Source organism: Amphiprion ocellaris, chromosome 11 (assembly GCF_022539595.1).
Source record: "Amphiprion ocellaris isolate individual 3 ecotype Okinawa chromosome 11, ASM2253959v1, whole genome shotgun sequence".
NCBI classification, from domain to species: domain Eukaryota; kingdom Metazoa; phylum Chordata; class Actinopteri; family Pomacentridae; genus Amphiprion; species Amphiprion ocellaris.
Window position 1 is genome coordinate 12,314,129 of NC_072776.1, and position 22,238 is coordinate 12,336,366.

At 39.4% G+C, this 22,238-nt stretch overlaps 3 protein-coding genes across 5 annotated transcripts; all 3 read right to left on the bottom strand.

The window, feature by feature from the left end:
* Positions 1-405: 405 nt before the first annotated feature.
* dnajb2 (DnaJ heat shock protein family (Hsp40) member B2) lies at positions 406-10,837 on the bottom strand. 3 transcript variants are annotated; one of them, XM_055015409.1, is made up of 11 exons: positions 10,480-10,835; positions 8,843-8,938; positions 8,273-8,382; positions 8,112-8,165; positions 7,703-7,819; positions 7,372-7,449; positions 6,669-6,801; positions 5,961-6,031; positions 5,162-5,458; positions 771-842; positions 406-622 (listed from the first exon to the last, which is right to left on the bottom strand). In XM_055015409.1, the coding sequence occupies exons 2-10, from the start codon at positions 8,905-8,907 to the stop codon at positions 814-816; spliced, it is 954 nt and encodes a 317-aa protein (XP_054871384.1). In that variant the 5' UTR covers positions 8,908-8,938; positions 10,480-10,835; the 3' UTR covers positions 406-622; positions 771-813. The 3 variants fall into 3 exon arrangements, with proteins under 3 accessions (XP_054871384.1, XP_054871383.1, XP_054871382.1); XM_055015408.1 differs by lacking the exons at positions 406-622; positions 771-842 and having other exon boundaries at positions 1,488-5,458; positions 10,668-10,837; XM_055015407.1 differs by lacking the exons at positions 406-622; positions 771-842 and having other exon boundaries at positions 1,488-5,458; positions 10,480-10,836.
* Positions 10,838-13,437: 2,600 nt separating this feature from the next.
* On the bottom strand, positions 13,438-16,909 carry tuba8l3 (tubulin, alpha 8 like 3). The gene is made up of 4 exons (XM_023276764.3): positions 16,749-16,909; positions 15,189-15,411; positions 14,775-14,923; positions 13,438-14,589 (listed from the first exon to the last, which is right to left on the bottom strand). Exons 1-4 carry the CDS (start codon positions 16,749-16,751, stop codon positions 13,612-13,614), a joined length of 1,353 nt encoding a protein of 450 aa, XP_023132532.1. The 5' UTR covers positions 16,752-16,909; the 3' UTR covers positions 13,438-13,611.
* Positions 16,910-19,170: 2,261 nt separating this feature from the next.
* On the bottom strand, positions 19,171-21,824 carry LOC111572892 (tubulin alpha chain-like). The gene is made up of 4 exons (XM_023276767.3): positions 21,807-21,824; positions 21,298-21,520; positions 20,881-21,029; positions 19,171-20,773 (listed from the first exon to the last, which is right to left on the bottom strand). The coding sequence occupies exons 1-4, from the start codon at positions 21,807-21,809 to the stop codon at positions 19,799-19,801; spliced, it is 1,350 nt and encodes a 449-aa protein (XP_023132535.2). The 5' UTR covers positions 21,810-21,824; the 3' UTR covers positions 19,171-19,798.
* Positions 21,825-22,238: the final 414 nt, after the last annotated feature.

The following is a 22,238-nucleotide window of genomic DNA, read 5'->3' on the forward strand; positions in this document are numbered from 1 at the left end:
AACTTATTTCTTCTGGTTTCTTGTATAAACAAACACGAGGCCAGACAGCATTCCATCTGCATGTTTTTCAGTTTTCAGAAGGTTGCCTTTTAAAACTCAAACATGGAAAAGTCAAAAATAACTATTACAATATTGTCAACATTCTTTTTGCCTCAAACTGTTTACTTGTCATTCTATTACCTTTTTGATGTTAACTCTGAATCATCTTGTTGCAGTGATAAACTAGCACAGACTGGCTAAGAGTAGTCAGAGGGAGATATTTTATTTTCTCTACTTTGTTTTTCAAGACTTTTCTTTTTGCCTTGTGCACCATTTTTAACTAGCAGGAATAACTGTTCTTCCATTGTAGTAATTTAATAATCTGTGTACAATAATTTCTTATTCCCAGAACAAAACTAGTTCAAATTCAACATAAAACATGGCTGTTTAATGCAGAGATGATTAGAACTATTTCCTTGGGTTTCAAAATACAAAATTTCCAGTCTTTTGCTCCACACATACACATTCACACACGCGCACACAGATTAAATACACGTCTTTTATACACGCCTTTTTTAAGTGTCATTCAGCAGGTAGGAGCCTTGGTGGGCAGAGAGACAAAAGTGCATCGTGGGGAACTGACCTGTAAGAGTAGATGTACAAGGATATGTTACACTTTATCAGTTATGCAAATAGGCATCATCTGACCTGGTCTACATGGAGTCTATGGGGCATCAGAAGGAAGGACTGAACAACTTTCAGGGAGCCTCAGATTCACACTGGTTCTTTACCTCTGGGCAGGACTAGGGCACAGAGCAGCATGAGCCAATCAGGTTAGCTTGTGAAGGCCTCGAAGTCTGAGTCTGAAACAGGAAGCACCAAGTGTAAGACAAAACCGTTAATTCCAACTAACGTCTCAATAATACGCTACTAGATATGGACATCAGAGATGTTTGCATGTGCGTTTTCTGCATTAAAAATAAAAACCTGAACAGCTGATTTATTTGAATCGGCAATGAGAACAAGAATGCTTAACACGGCAATGCAAAATAAACATTACTGATAAGCAAAATGAAATAAACATACTATTTTAAAGTTTAATAGCAGTATGTGAGATTAAATTCTGTTTCCATTTAACACATGGTTGTAGGTTCTTAATGAGATGTACATGATCACACACATGAATCAGAACAAATGGAAAGAGAGAAGAGGAAAGGGCTGCAGATGCAGACAGGTTTGTAATGAACAACATAAATGGGCAGTTTCTGAGTATTTGAAAGATAAATGGAAACACACTGGTTAACATCACATTGAGTTAAAATAACTGTAAGCAAAATAAATACCATTTTTTTGTTTACATTCTATGTACTGAGGGATTGGATTGACATCCTATCTATTTTCTATAATTGTTGCACAGTAAATATATCTTTTAGTAGTGAAATTCATGTAAATTAGTGAAATATACATGACTGTAACTGCCATATTTGGAAAAAATAAAATATCCCAACTCATCTTTTGGCTCAATCTTTATTTGTTATTTCCTTTTAAACAATCTGAAAATAAAAAGAACATTAACACATGGCAGTGCAACGTAGTACATATAATACAGGCCGATATATTTTTTTTTTAAAAGAATCCATCTGCCTCTTTCACTCTCATTCCCTCTCCAGAACATTAACAGTTTAGAGAGGTCAAAACAATTCATCTCGATTGAATTTGTTTGAAATTACGCTGTAACAGCTGTGCTTACTTGTTGCCACTGACAATAGTTACACTATAAAGTAAAAGCAAAACTCATGCAAAGTAAATTAAATCAAGCACTCATGAAAACTACATGGCAATGTCTTGTATATAACAACTCAATAACAAATGTATTGCGCTGTATGAGCAGCATAAAGAAAACAAGACAGGCAAAGGGACAACGCCTGTACTTAATAAGACAGGCATGTATCGAACATGTTACTACATATTATTTCTAGTAGTAAATTTTTTTTGGCACCGACAAAACTTAATTTTGTTCCTTTAAGCTTCATGTTCACAAATATAGCAACAATCACATTTAAAACAGTTATTCGTGTTCATTTATTAACACTACAACTATTTTTCCTTTATTAAAGGTCTGCAGGAAGGCAAGTTTGGGTTTGTCCAGGAGCACCATAGTAACTAACTTGCGATTCACTGACTTAATTTCTCTCACACACATCTGCATGAAGAACTTTCAGTGGCTGTGGAGCTCAGCGGTTTGCTTATTCTTTGCATTTCTAGGACTGTGCAGACAGATGCATCTATCTATGTAAAAAAAAATGTGCCACTTTGTAAATAATATCCAGCTTGAGTGCAAAGGTGCAGATATACCAATTTTTGACATTGATATTCTTGTGACTGGAAGTCTGAAATCAAAACATATTCAAATTATTCCAATCTACTTCTCTATCATTCATCTTTATCTCTTAAAGCATTTCTTCAATGCATTTCAGGCAAAAGCGTGGAGAAAATCAGTGTGGGTGGAGGGAAGGTTATGGAGCTGTCCCTAAAGTACATTCCTGATCATCTTGCACACAAGGAAACTGAACTGCAGCAGGTGGGGGTTTAGTATTTGTACCAGCAGCACTTCAACAAATGTTGATAGGAACATTTTGCTACTGCCGCTCCTCTACCAATCCAACTGGAATAAAACTTTTTTGTTAATTGTCACACTACCATCAAAAATAAATGTTATCACACCCACTCAGTTGTTCCCCAAGGCACCTGACATCACTCCCACTCATTAATGTTAAGCTTTGCAAATTTCCCTTTATTTGAGGAAGGTAACAGAGAATTCATTTGGCACATTTGCAGCGGTAATGTAAATATGGTAAACATATTATTAGTTAAAATGTGAAAAGGCACTAAAAGATTTAAATGATTACATGTAATTGCTGCCATCACTACATTCTATGCTGTGTTTTGCCTGCTAACTACAAAAAAACCCACATTACAATCTACAATCTGATTATAAAGGGTGATGTATTTTTGTAAAAGTGCATTAAGGCCAGACATTGTGTACCTCAAATGAATGATAAGCTCCTCACTACTGTAACTTTTCTGCCTGTGTGGACTATTCCGGCCAGCCTTTGTGTATCTATGAAGTACTTCATTAGCAAAATGTGTGAGTGTGCGTTTCACCCAACTATTTGTTATTATATACAGTATAATCTAGAAATTATTAGCTTCAACAGTAAACAGACATCACCACAGAAACTTCTGTGACCTACTTTTGATTTTGATCTATTGTTTCACACTGGGATGAATGTCACACAGTACTGATACATTCCCTTTGCCAGAGAGTCTGAATGAGAAAATTCTATGGCAGTCTCAACTGACCCAAACACACACAGGAATTCATGGGTACACACACACACACACAAGCACACACACTTGTTTGTCTTTCTGTGTTTACGAGTACCCTCATTGACATAACGCTTTCCTTAGTTTCTTATCCTAATCTTAATCTTCATGACTAAATACCTAACCCCAATCCTTAACCTAACCTAATTCTAACGTCGATCCTAAAATCATGTCGTAACTCTCAACAGTTCTTCCAAGCTCGGTTTCAAAGTGGACCAGCCAAAACGTCTTCACTTTCTAACAATGTTGTTCCAAAGTTTAAAACTCACGTTCGTCTTCGCAAAAGACCCCAACCTTACCATTTACCAACCAGGGCTGAACTCTAACACACGCACATCAACGAGCTTCTACATACCTGCTCCTTTTCAATTCACCAACACTACAAAAAAAGCTAATTGATGCTTTTAACCAGAGATCAAGAATTCATCCATTCCTTCATTTTCGTGCCCTGAGCTACTGATATGCTTTTTTTCCTGTATAAGCAGCAAGACAGATAACCAATTACAACATCATACCAATCTTCAGGTCCCTTCATTTGCAAGCTATAAAGCACAGAAGGGATTTCAGGTTAACGTTTATCAAACAGAAGGCCAATTATCTCCATGGCTTTGTCCCTCGATGCATTTCTTGCATCCCTACTAGCCTACGAGACTGCTCATATTATCCAACCAAAGTCTCTTATTTATACCCTCCACCTCAAATCCAAAGGTGATTGTGCTTTTGCTGTTAGGGCCCTGTCTGTGTGAAACGGTCTTCCCTTCTCTTTTACATCAGCTGTGTTTGTAAATGGCTTTAAAAACTCTTCAAAACCCATTTTCACTGACTCGTTTTCCCTTTGAGGGCTTTCATTATTATTATTATTATTATTATTATTATTATTATTAATAATAATAATAATAATAATAATAATAATAATAATAATAATAATAATAATAATAATAATAATAATAATAATAATAATAAAAACAATTATATTGCTTTCTATGTATGTTAACTTTTCTGCATGTTTACACTGTTCAGTATTTAGCAATTTTGTTTTAAAAAGTGTATATTAATAAAATTTGACTTTATTACTTCTACACTCGGTCTAAATACCTGCTTAATCCTGTTTATGTCTGTAAATATTTGGCAAATTTACATACATTTAGAAGCAATCTTTTGCATTGCTTTACATGCATAAAACAAAAGAATTCAAACTTTTAATTGTATTGGCACATTATATGTAAACATGTAGGTTAGACATCAAAATGAAAATCAGCAAAAAAATAAATCAAAAATTTTGTGAACGATTTTGTTCCTTTTAGGGGTGTTAAGACTTCATGAAAGTCTTGTCATCAGTTTAGGCGCTGCCTCATATAAAGATTTGCGCAATCGCATTACATTAGAGTCCGGCTGTAGTCAAAACACTGAGGTAAGTATACGCATAATAAGGCATCCCAAATACACACACAGACACTGCATTAGCACACAACACACCCACACTTCTTTTTCTTTTTTGTACAGCCATCAGTATTTTTTATCGCAGGTTTAAACCTGTCGTCACTGCACTGGCTTAGTGGTGTAGTGCTGGCAGTTGTGGATGACTCAGGAGAGAAGTCTGGCTCTCTGGTGCCCTGTCCCTCCTGTTCCCATTTATCTCCAGGCCCGGAGCCCATTTTAAACTGACCCTGTGCATCGTTCTGCCCTGTAAAAACCTTTTCACTACTATTCACAGTCAAAAATGCTTCGGTTACAACCCTGCCTCCTTTACAGACCCTAGTTTTGCTACTTGTGGCTTTGCCCACACCCCCAGCACCTGATATGAAGTCAGTAGCTGCAGCTCTCTGCTGGGCTTCCATTTCTGACAGGCTGCATGCCAAAGCCATCTGCAGGTCTTCATCGTCCTCATCTTCCTCGCTGCCTCCTGAAACGCTGTAGTGGTAGAAAGGAGCAGAGCTGAACGACCGGTGTGTGGCTGCAGAGTGAGGGCTTGGCCGGGATCTGTCAGACTCAGCAGGTGATCTGTTCTGGATGCCTGGCTTGTGAGGAGACTGACGGGGCTGTCCCTCTCGCCGGCTCAGCTCCAGAGCAAGGGCCATTTCATCTTCGACACCTGGGGACAACACACACAAGGCAAGAGTGTTTGTGCACAATCAACATATTAAAAATGTATACAATGCAGAAATACATAACCACAAACAACAGGTACATATTGTAGGGTTGTCACGTTGAACAGTTTTAACTAGCGCTCATGTTTGAATAGTTACAAAAAATTCCAATGCCTGACTTGAAGCATCTGTTCTAATTTTGTTTAATCCATTACATTTTTGATACTAACTGAAATCATGCCACGATCATTTATACAGCACATTTAAAACAACATATGTTTTACTAAAATTTTAAATATTGGGTTTGAAGCCCTACATGTATTCATGGTAGTAGGTCATGTCAGTCTAGGTGAATTTTGCTCAGTTCAGGAACACTAACATTTACTGAAAGTGCTGACATGTTGTTGATAGGTGTCATGAATGAAATGAGGGAGCAGGACATGTACAAAAGTCTCAAGTTAATGTGTCCTAAAATTGTTTCCTCCCATTAAGTGTGCATAGTCTTACCATTAATTACAACACGCTTTAACACCCCATCCTCTTCAATCTCTACTCTTTCCTGCCCGTTCTCTTTTATCCTGCAGGGAAGACAAATGCAAAGATAAATGGTACTATCAAAATATCCCCATGGTTGTGTTTTTCATTGTTTGTCTTGTGTGTACATGTGTGTGCCTGTGTCTGAAACATTCTCTTGTCAAACAAAGAATCATACTCAATTTTGTAAAGGCTACCCTGTATTAAGACTTCAAGTAATTAATCAAATATTCAGAATGTTTTTATTACCAGGCAAACAGCATTTACTTACAAGGACTAGAATGACACCTTTACAGCCACACTTTGTAGCTTATACACAATAATTAGAATTACTTGACAGTCAAATAAGACCCTAAGAAGTAATTAAATCTGAGCTAGAAAATGTAATTTTCACCACGTCAATTTTGCAGTTGTATAATATTTGTATGCAAAATGCATCACACCCTTGGTAAGATAAATCACTAGCAATCAAAGAGTAATTTTCAAATGAATAACCACACCATGGTCCTGCAAACCAATGTTTCTTTAATGTTTGTTTCAGCCTGGCAAACAATAAAAAGCTTTCAAAAGCATTGGAGAGTTAAACTATACAACAATGGCTGGTATTTTTCAATCAACTGTTCACTTCTTTGTCTTGAAAATATTACATTTTAAACTTTTTTGAGGGAGGAAATTACATACTTTTTGGTGGTGGTGCGTTTGCCATTTACGATGCGAGTGGAAGTAGAAACTGATTTGAAATTGCTCATCCCTCCACCCATGCTGTCCATCCCATCCAGACCACCGAAGGAAGAGGAGAAAGAAGTAAAGTCAACTGCAGAAAAGCAGATGATGAAAGAGAAGAAGAGACTCATTTAGTTTCATGCATCTTTACAGAAAACGGTTTGTGCTGAGAGAATACCGCTCCAATGGTTTAGAGCAGCAAGTGTAAGCAAGAAGGAACATATTTGACAAAATCATTTGTAAACAAAACCACCAACCCCTGGTTGGGTAAGTTTTACCAGTAAGTTACCCAGTAGCATAGTTTGAAGGCCAGGTATTGCTGTTCTGATTACATGGGAATCAATACATTATACACCTGCTTGACCTGTTAGATTTTTATCTTTGAAACAATATAATAGCTTAAATACAGTGGAAAATCAGAAAAATATTATGTTTTCATATTTCAGTGACAACTACTGATCACCTTGTATCTATTGTCCCTGCTTCATTAAAGTTGTGTACAGTAAATTGTCAAAATTGGTATAGCTATGATAAAATCTGAACATGTTCAGTGACAATATTTTTAATTTGCTTACAGTATAAAACAACAGGATGTCTGATTAGACACTGTACTCTACTCACTGTACGTGCAACACTTTTCTCACAGTATGTAACTCTTTACCTCCTGTTGAAGGAAAAGAGAAGAATCGACTAGGGCCATGGTGATGAGATGATGAGCTTCCAAAAGATGAGAAATCATCTGAATGACACAAAAAGAGACACAGTGCAAATGTAAATGGGCCATGGGACATGGCAATGAAGCAAGAGAAAAGAGGTGTGACAAGCAGTAAAGGTCCCAATATGACAGTTAGAATAATCATGAGACCAGTTACTGTGACCATAATGGTTTAATTTCACTATTAATCATATGTCAAAACATTGCTCAGTTTAATTTTATAAAATATATAGGGATACTAGACAAATACATGCGCTGCATATTATGTATGACTTACCAAAGAAGCTAGCAAAGGGATCCTGCCCACCAAAAAACTCTCTGAACACCTCATCTGGACTGCGGAATGTGAAGGTGAATCCTGGGAAATCTGATGAAAAGTCTGAGCTGGACGAACCTGAGAAATGGAGATGTCAGAGTCAGGAGAATAAAGAGGAACAGAAAGAATAGACAGCAAGGAAGAAAGCAAGAAAAGAGTAGAGAAGAGAATAGAATAAGAGAGAAAGAGTAACTGTTACAGCAATAGAAAGAAAATGGAGAAAACTAAATCCTAAAACACAGTCAATCCTACAATTTAAGTATTAATAGCAACTACCATTCACATACACCTGAACATGAGCCTGAGTCGTTGGATTTTCAAAACTAATACTACGATGGACACAAACGATGTTAGCAGACTTTTTATTTACCTGTGTGTCGCATTCGGTCACTCCCATATCTGTCATATTCATCACGTTTGCTCTCTGTTGTAAAGGAAAATTGTATCAATACATGTCTTTTTATCTCATGCAAAATCCAACATACACAGATACACTCTCTATCGTACAAATTGTCATCTGTCGTAGCTTACTGTCTGACAAGACTTCATAGGCCTCAGCAAGTTCTTTGAACTTTCGCTCTGCCTCCTCCTTGTTGTCTGGATTTTTGTCAGGATGCCATTTCAAAGCCAGTTTTCTGTATCTGAACAAAACAAACACAAACAGAGACACAAATAAACATTGACACATGCATATAACCAAACACGTGCTGAGTGTGTAATGTATTAACAATTGACATAATGTATGACTCCTTAGAAACAACAACAAGCAGAGCACATCGCAAAGCCTTGGAAAAGAAAGAAGACACTACTCTGTATTATCTAGAGGTCTGTATTTTTCATACCGGTGGTTCTCAAACCTCTATTTATGTGCATAAGCTATTTCAGTTGCAATGTGCAATGATGAAATGTGTTTTTACTATTGTCATTTTTGCAAAGACTTTTCCTTGTTTTGAAATGCAATAAATTCAAAAATTAAAACTGCCAATGCGTGATTACTTCATGAAATATATTTTCAATAAAACATTTTCTACTCAAGCAAACTTTCTCTTTCTTATATAAGACTACAATGCCTAACTCTTCAGATAATCTCTGCATACTCACGCCTTCTTGATGTCATCCTGAGAGGCTGTTTTGGGCACTCCCAGGACATTGTAGTAGTCCACCATGTCGCCTCCTGTCACTCCTCAAAACACCACACTAAATTGAAGATAAGTAAAAAGGAAGTCAGTACATCTAGTCAATTTTGATGTGTGTGGATGCACACATTCTGCATTATTAAATTATGACCCCTCATGACAAAGAGCCTTGGTATGTAGTGACAAACTCCAGATTCAACATAAAGAAAACAAGTAACTTCCAGACTCATGTTATATTTAATTTGCAGACAAGTTTGCAACACTTCAGTCAGACAGAACAGGAGTTATCCAAGGAACTATTTAAGAAGGTAAATGTGATGTTATGCTTATATTTTCTTAACAATGTAGAGTTAAGAAATACAGAGTATGGAAGTGTATGTTTATGAGTTAAAGGATCTACAAACTGATGCCCCACCCAGGAGAAATGAAAGCACCAGCATGCCTGTGAGATAATATCTGTTTCATCTTCTTTTATTTTCATGTAAATAATCTCACCTCAAATGTTTTTTGCCAATTAATGCAAAATTATGATAAAATACATGGTTACTGGACATTTTACTAGATGAGTCAGACATTTCAGCATTAAAAAGTTCAAAATCTAGATGTTTTAAAGGTACAAATTAACCAAAACAGTATTGCTCTGTGTGTCCACTACTTGTGAGACGTGTTGATTGATTGGGTTAAACAGTTGCCTCTTAAAGCAGCATTCCTTCAGAAGAAAAGCAGTTTTTGTGATGATTTGTGACATGGATTTTGACTAGAATCAAACAGTTCCATGAACAGATCAGTGATTTAGCTCACAAACATGAATGAAAGTACTCGAGACTCCATGGGTAACTTCAAAGTAGAAGTTGAAAGTAGTTTGTGGAGAGTTCTAACTCAAATACAGCCAAATAAATGTGAATTACTTTAATTTCAAAACAGTTCCTTAGACATTTTTCTATATTTGTGATTTTTTAAAATTACAGTTCAGTTAAGTCAACAAATGCATCTACAATGACTAAGAGAATTGCTGATTGAGTGAATTAATAAACTGATCAGTTAATTTCATTAAATCACTAATGAATATCAACATTCAACAAACTGCATTAGGATAAATACTTGAAAGTATCAAATGCTGTGCCCTTGAAATGAAGACCTCAGTCCAGTCATTAGTTCCATTATAGCCACAGACAACATGCTAGCCACCATGCCAATCCCATTAGTGGGCTGCAGCAGTTTCGGGCCTGAAGGGGGCTTCCAAACTGACATAAAATGACTAAACTTAACTTTCTACGTCCTCTCGGGAACAGCCATGCGCTCACACAAGTATTACTACTATGTTATTTCTAGCGACAAGGCATCTGGCAACTGCTGCTGACATGACAGTAGGCCTATACAAGCTTAAACACACAGCAGATGCACTTGGAGGCACAGGTGTTGTGCTATTCAAGTACGTACCGTTGACATTAACGGTACAGTATTGAATATACGGTATTTCTGTGACACATTTCCTATTATGGTAAAGTTTGACATTCGTGATAAACTACATGCAGCTACATTACGTGCAACTGGGCGTAGGTGGGTATAACTTGTTCGGACTAGCTAAAGCTTTGGACCTACCGTCCGAATTAGCAGTTTAGCCGTGAGTCCACCGGTCTGGAGTGACAATGAATTAGTTCTGATAGCTTCGCCTCTGAATACCGCCTGTTCGTGACAGCCGCACAGCCACCTCCACCCCCTTCAGCAAGCTTCTCCACCGACCCCCGACTCCAATATTCCCCCAACAACACGGTATCACAGCACGGTACCGTTATCCCTCTGCGGTCCCCTCCAGGAAAACATGCGGACAGTCCGCCCTGTTAGTTCTCAGTGCTGCTCTGAGCCGCCCGGCGGATGAACAAAATAGAGCGTCTAGAAGCTGCTGGGGTTTGTCAGCAGACCCGCCCTTCCTCCGCGCCGGCCTGTTGCTCCCTGATAGTGAGACCAGACCGTACCGACTGTTTATAAAGGACGCCCCCCTGAGGTAAGAATCCCCCCCACCCCAGATCCTTTCCTGAGAGTTTTCACTTTTCGTTTCATGTCTTTTCTTGGGTGCATTGCTAACCTTTAAATAGCCCAGCACATTTGGAAAGTGCTGATATGTGGTAAAAAAAAACAAAAAAAAAAAACAAACAAAAAAAACTGTTGTCATGAATGATTTTTAATACTCAAGTCTTGTTAATGTTAGATTTCTGATAAATTGTGTACAACATCATTGAATACAGTAACTAACGCAATTAAAAATATATATTATCATTACAGGCTAACTAGGCGACTTTATGCTAAGCTAATAACGTTATGCTACATTAGCTTCCTGTAGCGCTAGCTAGCTAGCTAGCTTGCATTCTGTTGCTAAGCGTCGCTGCCGATTGTTGATTGGACTTTGGTTTTATTTCAGCAACGTTAATGTCAGTGATTTAAAAATAAAATAAAGGAGTAATGTTGTAACTCTAGTCCCTTTCAAGTGAACTCTGCATATATTACCATTAATCAAACCGTTTTAAAAAATTGAAAATAATTTCTGTATGTCTAACATTTAAAGTCACAGCAACAGCAAATGTGCACAATGAAAGTAATCTAATGTGTATGTAACACGTTTTTATTGTTGTATTGTTCTGGGTGTCCAACCACAAGAAAATTTGAGCTCAAACACTTTTTTGCACAAATTTGTGAATCATTCATTTCAAAACCGTTAATTATCACAAACACAATTATATATAGTATAATGCACAGTGAAATGCACTGATCTCTACCATGGCTAATGCAATTCAGACAAAATACAATAAAAAATAAAACCATATCCATAAAAACAAGGGGATCCGGGAATCCATGGTTTGTCTACATTATTAAATTCTAGAAAAAAAATGTAAAAAGTGCTGAAGAAAAACTACCATATGTTCTAAATACTGAGGGACACATATCCCTTGCCTCCCCCTCAAAATCTACATCTAAAATTAAAGAAACAATATAGAGCATGATTCACTGATGCATAATGAAGCATACAATGTATACAATAAGTATTTAGGTTGACTTACCAAATGCTTCTGACACATTTGGGGCACTAACAAAGTATTGTACATGTTGATTACAGATTTTTGTAATTTTTGTAAATAATAGAATAAATTCCATTTCTGGAAAATATCCTCAAACTTTCCTGGAGTTTTCCTGAAAATTTTATTGGATTTTACTAGAATTTTATGGGAATTTTCTTGGAATTTTATTGTAAATGTACAGGATTTCTCCAGAAATTCTATGGTAATTTTATGGGACTGTTCTTGAAATTTTATGTTAATTGCCCTGCAATTTTATGGGAATTGTCCTGTAATTTTCCAGGAATTTTACAGCAATCTTCCAGGAATTTTATCTAAAATTTCCTGAAATTTCATGGAGATTTTCTTGGGATTTTTATTTCATTTTCCCGAGATTTTATGGGAATTTTCCAGGAACCATATGGGAAAGTTATGTGAAATTCCTGGGAATTTTCCATATCCCAGAGTTTTTTTGTTTACCATATGTAATAGAACCTTTAGTAATGGTACTATCCACAATGTTTTAAAAATACCTCATAATCCATTTATTATTCAGCACATAGTGGATAATAGCCTTCTTTATCACAGAGATAAATGATGTCAACCTGATCCTCGTGATTTTCTAATGTGATTTATTCAAGAGAAAGATGAGAAGTCTGATATCATATTGACACATCCCTTTGGTAATCAGAGATGTTGCTAAATGGTTCAGTGGGCCACTTCTCAAACCAATGGGTCTCCAGTTACTGGTTAATTGATGAATAAAAAGCTTTTGATGATGGAGACACAAACCTATCAAATCACAGTCAGGCAGAAATAAGTTAAAAGTAATCATACGTTTCCTGTTCTGAATCCAGAACAATCCACTATCCCAGCTGATATTTGATCAAATAAAAAAAAAAATAATACACCGCTGTCATTAAAAACATTCAAAGAACAGTGCAAAATTACAAGAATTGGAACATTTCACTTTATTGTAGAGTTAGATTAGAATACTGATACCACTCACATGTCTGCTATTTGTAAATTAACTAAAACAGAAATGTAAAAACAGGTCATAGCCTGAGAGAGTTATGAGTTGTTACTAGCCTATTTCTTGGCAAACAGCTGATAGTTGTAGCACATAACTGCTCCTAAAACCACAAATTGTTCGCTTTACATTAAATCCTGAACACTGTAGGAGTTGTAGGAGTGGCATTTAACCCTCCATGTGCAGTCTGAGTTGCTGTATTGACGAACAAAAAACAATTCACTCCACTTCCCTTGCTGGTCCCATTGCGCCATCTGCTGGCTTAAAAAAAAAAAAAAAAAAAGCAACTGCAAGACCCAAGCCAGTTCAGTCAGTAAATGAAGTGGAGTTGCAAGCAAACACAAATGAAAAACCTCTATATGAACAGCAAATATAATGAAATATCCATTATAGAATATATTATTTGTGTTAACTGTTAATAAATATTTCTTTTTGCCCTTCAGATTATGCAAAAAGAGTTCAAGAATGACCACAAGTTCATTTAAAATGTTTATCAGGACTTTTATTGATGATACATTCAGAATCAGAAATCTTTTCTCCCCAGGGGGCAGTTAAAATGAATTACTGACAAATCACCACCACAGATTATCAGAATGTTGCTGGGAATGCGTTATGTTCACATTAGCTTTTGGAATGCCTGATGATGTTTGACCCTCAATACTCCTCTCCTTCTTCATCCTCCTCTCCCATGCTGTCAGTGCCAACCTCTTCATAATCCTTCTCCAGGGCAGCCATATCTTCTCTGGCCTCTGAAAACTCTCCCTCCTCCATTCCCTCCCCAACATACCAGTGGACAAAGGCTCTCTTGGCGTACATGAGGTCAAACTTGTGGTCCAGACGGGCCCAGGCCTCAGCGATGGCTGTGGTGTTGCTCAGCATGCACACAGCCCTCTGCACCTTGGCCAGGTCTCCACCAGGAACCACTGTTGGAGGCTGGTAGTTGATGCCCACCTTGAAGCCTGTGGGACACCAGTCCACAAACTGGATGGTGCGTTTGGTCTTGATGGCTGCGATGGCAGAGTTGACATCTTTGGGCACCACATCACCACGATACAGGAGACAGCAGGCCATGTATTTACCGTGACGGGGATCACACTTCACCATCTGATTGGCTGGCTCGAAGCAAGCATTGGTGATGTCAGCAACTGACAGCTGCTCATGGTAGGCTTTCTCAGCAGAGATGACCGGGGCATAGGTGGCCAGAGGGAAGTGGATACGAGGGTAGGGCACCAAGTTGGTCTGGAACTCTGTCAGGTCAACATTCAGGGCTCCATCAAAGCGAAGTGAGGCTGTGATGGAAGACACAATCTGGCCAATGAGCCTGTTCAGGTTGGTGTATGTTGGTCTCTCAATGTCGAGGTTTCTGCGGCAGATATCATAGATGGCCTCGTTGTCCACCATGAAGGCACAGTCAGAGTGCTCCAAGGTGGTGTGGGTGGTCAGGATGGAGTTGTAGGGCTCCACTACTGCTGTGGAAACCTGGGGGGCTGGATAGACAGCAAATTCAAGTTTTGATTTTTTCCCATAATCAACAGAGAGTCTCTCCATCAGCAGGGAGGTGAAACCAGAGCCGGTGCCTCCACCGAAGGAGTGGAAGATGAGGAATCCCTGTAGGCCAGTACACTGGTCAGCCTGAAAAAAAAAGAAAAGATTTTAATTAATTAAAATCCCACTCCAGCCACATAATCTTTTTATAGCCAGAAGAGTTGGTACATTGTACATATATTTACAGTTAAGTCAAAACTGTTCTTTTGGAGAGCTTAAAATCTTTTCAAATGTTAAATCTGTCCAGCAAACTAACATAACCAAACTCTTACCAGTTTACGTGTCCTGTCCAAAACAAGATCTATGATCTCCTTGCCGATGGTGTAGTGTCCACGAGCGTAATTGTTGGCAGCATCCTCCTTTCCTGTAATCAGCTGCTCAGGGTGGAACAGCTGACGGTAGGTTCCTGTACGCACCTCATCTGTAAAATGGACAGTTAAAAAAAGAAAGTTAGAGCTAGTATTCCTAACTGAAGAATGTTCAGGTTCTAAACATTGTTTGTTCAGATACTGAAATTAAATACTGAAAAACATTTAACTATAATGTATAATAACCAAGTTTAAGTACTGTATGTTTACACATTTTTAAGTGCACAACTTAAATTCATACAAATGAAAATGACAAATATTGAATCTATTCAAATTATTTAATCTTTAGCAGTTTTCATGTCCAAGATAGTAACTGACCAATGACAGTAGGTTCCAGGTCGACAAAGATGGCTCTGGGAACATGCTTTCCTGCTCCTGTCTCACTGAAGAAGGTGTTGAAGGAGTCATCTCCTCCCCCAATAGTCTTGTCAGAGGGCATCTGTCCATCTGGCTGGATCCCATGTTCCAGGCAGTACAGCTCCCAGCATGCATTACCCATCTGGGCTCCGGCTTGGCCGACGTGCATAGAAATACACTCACGCTGAAATAAAAAAGAAACTGGTGAAAAGAGGCCGATAACTCATATATTTGTCAGACATGAAACACATTTACCACCCAAAAGTGCTTCTATATTTGTTGTAAAAGTATTGTTTGGCCTCAGCATCGATTATTACAAAAATAACGGTCTATCCTTTAAACACTAGTCTGCTTCTACAGTGTGGAGCAATTGATATGGTCCCCCCCCCCCCCCCCCCCCCCTTTTTCCTTTGAATTTCAAGACGAATGACAATCTTTATATAACATCTGCACTTGGTTTGGCTAGGAAACGGCATAGTTTGGAAAAAATATTGACTGCAGGAAACTCTGTGCCAGACAAGAATGCTGAAGGTTTCAGTAATGCACTGCACATACTGGCAAGCCAGCATTTAAGTAAAGCAGGTAGTAGAGTCTGAATTCAGGGTTGCCTGAGTAGAATTGATGAGCAGTAAAATGTAATTACAGATGTGACATAACTAAAAGCTCCGTTTGTGTGCAGGAGCCGGTTTTGTGGATTTGTGGGGGAAAAAACTGCAGCACACAATTGCAGTATGTGGCAGACAGGAAGGCCATGCCTCAGGAAGATGTGAAAACCTTGCCCCCACCTCTCTATCCTGTATCTCCTCCCTTTCCTCATCCCCTCCCTCTTTGTGTCTCTCTCCTCCCCCCATCCTGTCCAGCTGCATAGTGCTGTGTAACAGTCAGGGATGTCTCTCTTTCTCTCCCTCCCTCCCTCCTAGCTCTCTCTCCACATCTCTCCAACCAAAAACTCCTAACAGCTGCAAAATGGCTGCCCACTAACTCATACTGCCTAGGCCAGACCACTCCTCTTTTCTCTGTTCTTTCTATCCATCCCCCCACTGCCACGATTAGCCTGCTCACTCCTTAGTCAAGAAAACTGTAATCCGAAACAAACAGAGGGTTGAGACTGATCATGTCTTGCTTTAAGTTGATATGTTTCTTGCTTTATGATTAGCTGCACATTAAACAAGTTTGAAAATGACACAGCAGTCTAACTCTCTGTGATCTGGCCTAGATTGACAAGAGTATAGAAAAGACTTGTCTTGTAGGCACATGTAACTATTGTAGTGAAGTCCTCTCCCTGAATTCTCAACAGGCATGCCCAAAATGTTCCATTACATAAACTGAGCTCAAAACTACTGTCATTTAATAGAATAAAGCTGCTTTTGTAGCTCCAGCTCCACAGCAGAGGCCTTATGAGCATTAAAGAGGCCTAGGTATTTACTCCATCTAATGCTAAGAATGAGAGACAAAGAGAGGCAGAAGGGGGAGAGAGAATGGAGATTTCAAGGCTACGTCATCAGATAAGCAGTTACTCACCATTTTGTCTGCTTGTCCTTCGACCGACGTTGAGGATTCAGACACAAGGCAGGAGTGCGGAGGAGAGGGAGAGTCAGGGTTTTTATAGGCAAGGAAGTGGAGGGGGCCGGCAGAAAATCACAGCAAGCAGCTGCATAGTTCATTGGCGGGAGGGAGCGGCAGTTTAAAAAAAAAAAAGAAGAGGGAAGTCCCCTATACTGCCTGTTATGTCCTCTGCTAGTCATGTGGTTGGTAATGGACTTTGTAGGGCCTGTGTGTGTTTGGATGGCTTGTGGAAACTATATTGTTTACAGATGGCTGAAGAAGGAGCTCCAGATCCCACCCGAAAGTCATCAGGAGTGATTTACCTGGAGCTCCAGACCTGTTCTCAGCCCTGGTTTGCCACACCTCCTGACACGTTGGATTGGTCCACGACTACAACTCCTCCTCCAACAAGATCCTAACCATCACCACACCTGTGTATAAATCCTACAACTAAACTCTCAGTCGGGGCAGCTTGGATTTAGTGTGACCAATTTGCCCTAGTGCCTCTTGTGTCTGTGTGTTTCGTGTGTTCTGTGTGGTCTGTAGGTTCCGTAGGTTCTGTAGCCACTGAGGGGTGGCTAAATGGAAATTAGAGCTTTTGTTAACAGCTGCTATTTCGATGAGGAGCTACCAATCTTGGTGAAGACTGTGGCTCATGTTAGCAGCCCGCTAATTTGGTGAGAAGCTGCTTGTGACTTATTCGCGTATTGTGTCTTGTTAAGAAATGTGTGTGCTTTGAAGCACCAATTTTATTTAGTTACTCCACCAAGGAACGCGGCGGAGTTATGTGACAATCGGTGCACGTTTGACTGTACACAACATTACTCAAAAGTGGACTAACAGGTTTGGATGACATTTTCAGAGAAGGTCAGAAATGACACAAGATCACCTCATTAGATTTTGGCAGTGCTGCAGCCTATAATCTGGATCCACAGATTTTTTAAAAAAGATTTCTGTATCATGGTGAGATAGCGGCACAGTGTCACTGTAACTCTGACAACAAGTGAACGCTACATCAACTGCCTGCTGACGATCACATGATTGTGATCCTACTACAAATCCACGGCTACAGACTTATTGGGACTTATCTGTCGGAAATGATACAAGGAACATTTGATTAAATTGTGACGATGTTTCCCGAAGTCCCTTCAATCCCCACCGCCTGCTACACATTTAGGTCACACGATTTGGTATCCGTGCATAACGTACGCATGCATAACACATGGCTGTGCTCAGCGCATGGTCATTTTGTTTGTGGGTACATCTGTATTAAATGGGCACATTTTATGTTGCTGTGATTTCTGATCATCAATAACTAATAAAACATGCTGCGGTTCTGACAGTGGCATTTGGAGGAATGAACAGCCTTGGGGGAGTACTGCGCTCTCTGAGTGCTTTTCCTGTTAATTCTGTGCACTTGTCACTAGTTTGTATTGGTTTCTGTTGTTTGTGGTGGGTGTTGCTGTTGTGTTTAAGTTTGGCTAAGGAGTTTAGTTGCTTTGTTTTTGTTTAGCTAGTTTAAAATCTCTGTTTGCCTTTGTTTGGTTTTATTTGGTGCTTTGTTTTAGCAACATCCACCAGTCTTGTTTGTCTTTGTTTGATCACTTTTGTGTTAAATTTGTCACTGAGCAATACATTGCTTTACCTAAACCAACGACAGCTGGTGGTTTTTGTTACACCCAGCTGACTCTAGCGGTTGGGTCATAACACTGCCTGTTGGGTTTTTTGCTGTCATATTTATCTGCATTGTCTGTCACTTTGAGATTAGAGCATTATGTATGAAAAATATCCCTCTTTGTGTCCTTCATAACCACTTTCCCCCTCTTTTCTTGGAACTGCATGCATATATCTGTGACTGTTGCCAGAGTAGTTGAATTGCATACAGTGTACCTTAAGTGAGTCATTTATCTCGCTTATGCATTTACCAGTAGCATGCAAATTGCTCACCCCCACACATTTCTACATTCATATACTCTAACAAGGACCCTGGGCAAGAGTTTAATAATGTTTGTTTAATGCATGCATGTGCACCCACACGATCACCAACACATATAGCTCATTTAGTGTATGTTAAATCATTAAATGAATAATTGCACAAGTCTGTAAAATGTTTTAATCTGATCATTGAGTCCTTTAATGGTAGGAAAAGTAAATGATGAGAAGAAAGAGTCCAGTTACATAAAATGATATGGCATTGTGCAATATTTCAATATAATGACAGAATCCAGAACACACAGAGACATATTATAGCGGCAACCACTATAGTGTGATACACCTCTGAAATGTAAAAGACAAACAAAATTTCCGAGAAATGTTGAGGCCAGTGTTCTGCTTTTTTTTTTTTTTTTTTTTTTTTTAAGTGCAACTTTTCAGCGGCACTGTTGGAATCACAGCGCTGTGACTCATACATAGCTGAACTGGGATCCTATTGTTGCTGCAGGCCACAGTCTGAGTATGAGCTAGACAAACAACACCAGTCAGTGACTTTGTCAGTTATTTTCTCCCGTTCTCGTTCTCACAGAGTCACAGCTGAATGGTATATAGAAACTGACATAGGAGCCCTTTCATAACTTACATTCCTCATGGGAGAGGATGTTGGGGGAGGTGAACAGAAGAGAGGGTTTGGTCTAAATTTCTCTGTCTTAACTGCAGAAAGAAGCGACCATTAAACACCCAAAGAAAGCTAAGTTTTTTTTTGCTTTCAGTGTGAATGCAATGTGCTCAGATGTTGGCAGAACAAATGATTTAATTGTCAACCTCATGTTTTCAAGTTTTAAGATGTTCACCTAAGATTTGAGATTAGGTTTGTTTTGTCAGTGTATTACACAGTAAGCAGAAAATACTGTCAGTTTAACCATATCATTGTATTTTTAGTTCTCCATTTTACTCTTACTTTATGTTAATAGGGATTAATACAATGTATTATTTTCTAATTCAAATTGTAACTTTGTTAGTGTATTCATAGTTTGATACATTTTCGTCAACTACAGATTTGTATGTTGTCTTAAATGCAGGCTTAAGGAAAGTTAGTATTCTTCTCCATCATCCTCCTCGTCCAAATTGTCAGCACCAACCTCTTCATAATCCTTCTCCAGGGCAGCCATATCTTCTCTGGCCTCTGAAAACTCTCCCTCCTCCATTCCCTCCCCAACATACCAGTGGACAAAGGCTCTCTTGGCGTACATGAGGTCAAACTTGTGGTCCAGACGGGCCCAGGCCTCAGCGATGGCTGTGGTGTTGCTCAGCATGCACACAGCCCTCTGCACCTTGGCCAGGTCTCCACCAGGAACCACTGTTGGAGGCTGGTAGTTGATGCCCACCTTGAAGCCTGTGGGACACCAGTCTACAAACTGGATGGTGCGTTTGGTCTTGATGGCTGCGATGGCAGAGTTGACATCTTTGGGCACCACATCACCACGATACAGGAGACAGCAGGCCATGTATTTACCGTGACGGGGATCACACTTCACCATCTGATTGGCTGGCTCGAAACAGGTGTTGGTGATATCAGCCACAGATAGCTGCTCATGGTAGGCTTTCTCAGCAGAGATGACCGGGGCATAGGTGGCCAGAGGGAAGTGGATACGAGGGTAGGGCACCAAGTTGGTCTGGAACTCTGTCAGGTCAACATTCAGGGCTCCATCAAAGCGAAGTGAGGCTGTGATGGAAGACACAATCTGGCCAATGAGCCTGTTCAGGTTGGTGTATGTTGGTCTCTCAATGTCGAGGTTTCTGCGGCAGATATCATAGATGGCCTCGTTGTCCACCATGAAGGCACAGTCAGAGTGCTCCAAGGTGGTGTGGGTGGTCAGGATGGAGTTGTAGGGCTCCACCACAGCTGTGGAAACCTGCGGTGCTGGGTAGATAGCAAATTCAAGCTTGGACTTTTTCCCATAATCAACAGAGAGTCTCTCCATCAGCAGAGAGGTGAAACCAGAGCCGGTGCCTCCACCGAAGGAGTGGAAGATGAGGAATCCCTGTAGGCCAGTGCATTGATCGGCCTGGAAATTTAATAGTTCACACATGTTAAGGTCAATTAATAATTTATTCAAGCAAAAACAGTTGAACGTAATACAAATGTGTATCCTTGGCATTCTCAAAGTCTCACCAGTTTACGTGTCCTGTCCAAAACAAGATCTATGATCTCCTTGCCGATGGTGTAGTGTCCACGAGCGTAATTGTTGGCAGCATCCTCCTTTCCTGTAATCAGCTGCTCAGGGTGGAACAACTGACGGTAGGTTCCTGTACGCACCTCATCTGGACAACCAAACAACAGTAGTGAGTCACTGAATGAGTAATCCCAATGTTGAATTACTCTAACAGCTTTGTATTGAAATATTTCTACAGAGCCACAAGGTCTGTTTTATAAGGAGTCCATTGCCATCTCCCAATCCCATTCTGCCAAATGCAACAATCCTTATCCCAATGCCCTTAAAAAATATAAAGCGCTGTTATAATTAACCTACAGAAATACATAAAAACATCTAATCTATGTAAGATAATCAGCTATTTAACTGTCACTGACCAATGACAGTAGGTTCCAGGTCGACAAAGATGGCTCTGGGAACATGCTTTCCTGCTCCCGTCTCACTGAAGAAGGTGTTGAAAGAGTCGTCGCCTCCTCCAACAGTCTTGTCAGAGGGCATCTGTCCGTCGGGCTGGATCCCGTGTTCCAGGCAGTACAGCTCCCAGCATGCATTACCAATCTGAGCCCCAGCTTGGCCCACATGAATGGAGATACATTCACGCTGCAGAGAGTAACACTCTTCAGTTACTAGAAGCATCTGTTTACTTTCTGCATTTCTGCAACACATTTTGTTTAACTACTTCTATCCAGTTAGAATACTGTACCTCACTCCGTCTATCATGGATTGATGCGGATAAAAACAGATTCATTTTGACTTAATCATAAATATCTCATAGTTTAATGAAAACTCTGCTCAACTCTGAACAAATACAGAATATCTCACAGTTGTGACTAAACACAGTAACATGCACTTTCAGTAGGTTTCACACAAGCAAACCATATCTTACCATGATTTATCTCTCTTCTCCAATGTCAAGGTATCGGTAAGAAGATGTAGTGCCAGAGACAGCCGTGATGCTCTGCTTTTATACACCCACAGCTTGAGCTGTGCAGAGATTTGATCAGAGCTGTAATCAGAGAACCTACTGATGGGACCAGGATAAGATCATCCACTTGACAGACATATACACAATGCAAAAAGAGGTCACCACCCTAGTCATTGTGTGAGTTTGTGAGCGTTTTGTACCAGTGTGTAAGCAACTCATATTTCATAAAGCAGAACACCAGATGAGGGAATAATGTAGTTTGGCTTGGCAGTTGCAAATTCATGACTTTGTGTTGTAATTTGAATGCATCTTCTGAGTCCATCTATTGTTTCATTCCACTTTAATGATAGGACGCATCAAAGCAAATATTTGTCATCTTCAGCAGATTCATTT

Bases quoted from the DNA above. Each gene is read 5' to 3' on its own strand.
- LOC111572892 (XM_023276767.3), bottom strand. The intron at 21,030-21,297 runs GTCAGTGACAGT...TTGGTTGTCCAG, and splicing joins CCTGGAACCTACTGTCATTG to ATGAGGTGCGTACAGGAACC. The intron at 20,774-20,880 runs GTGAGACTTTGA...TTAAATTTCCAG, and splicing joins TGGACAGGACACGTAAACTG to GCCGATCAATGCACTGGCCT.
- dnajb2 (XM_055015408.1), bottom strand. From the start codon at position 8,907: ATGGTGGACTACTACAATGTCCTGGGAGTGCCCAAAACAGCCTCTCAG. The intron at 8,166-8,272 runs GTAAGCTACGAC...CCTTTACAACAG, and splicing joins CTATGAAGTCTTGTCAGACA to AGAGCAAACGTGATGAATAT. The intron at 7,820-8,111 runs GTAAATAAAAAG...TCCATTTCTCAG, and splicing joins TGACCGAATGCGACACACAG to GTTCGTCCAGCTCAGACTTT.
- tuba8l3 (XM_023276764.3), bottom strand. The intron at 14,924-15,188 runs GTCAGTTACTAT...TCCATTTTACAG, and splicing joins CCTGGAACCTACTGTCATTG to ATGAGGTGCGTACAGGAACC. The intron at 14,590-14,774 runs GTAAGAGTTTGG...TTTTTTTTTCAG, and splicing joins TGGACAGGACACGTAAACTG to GCTGACCAGTGTACTGGCCT.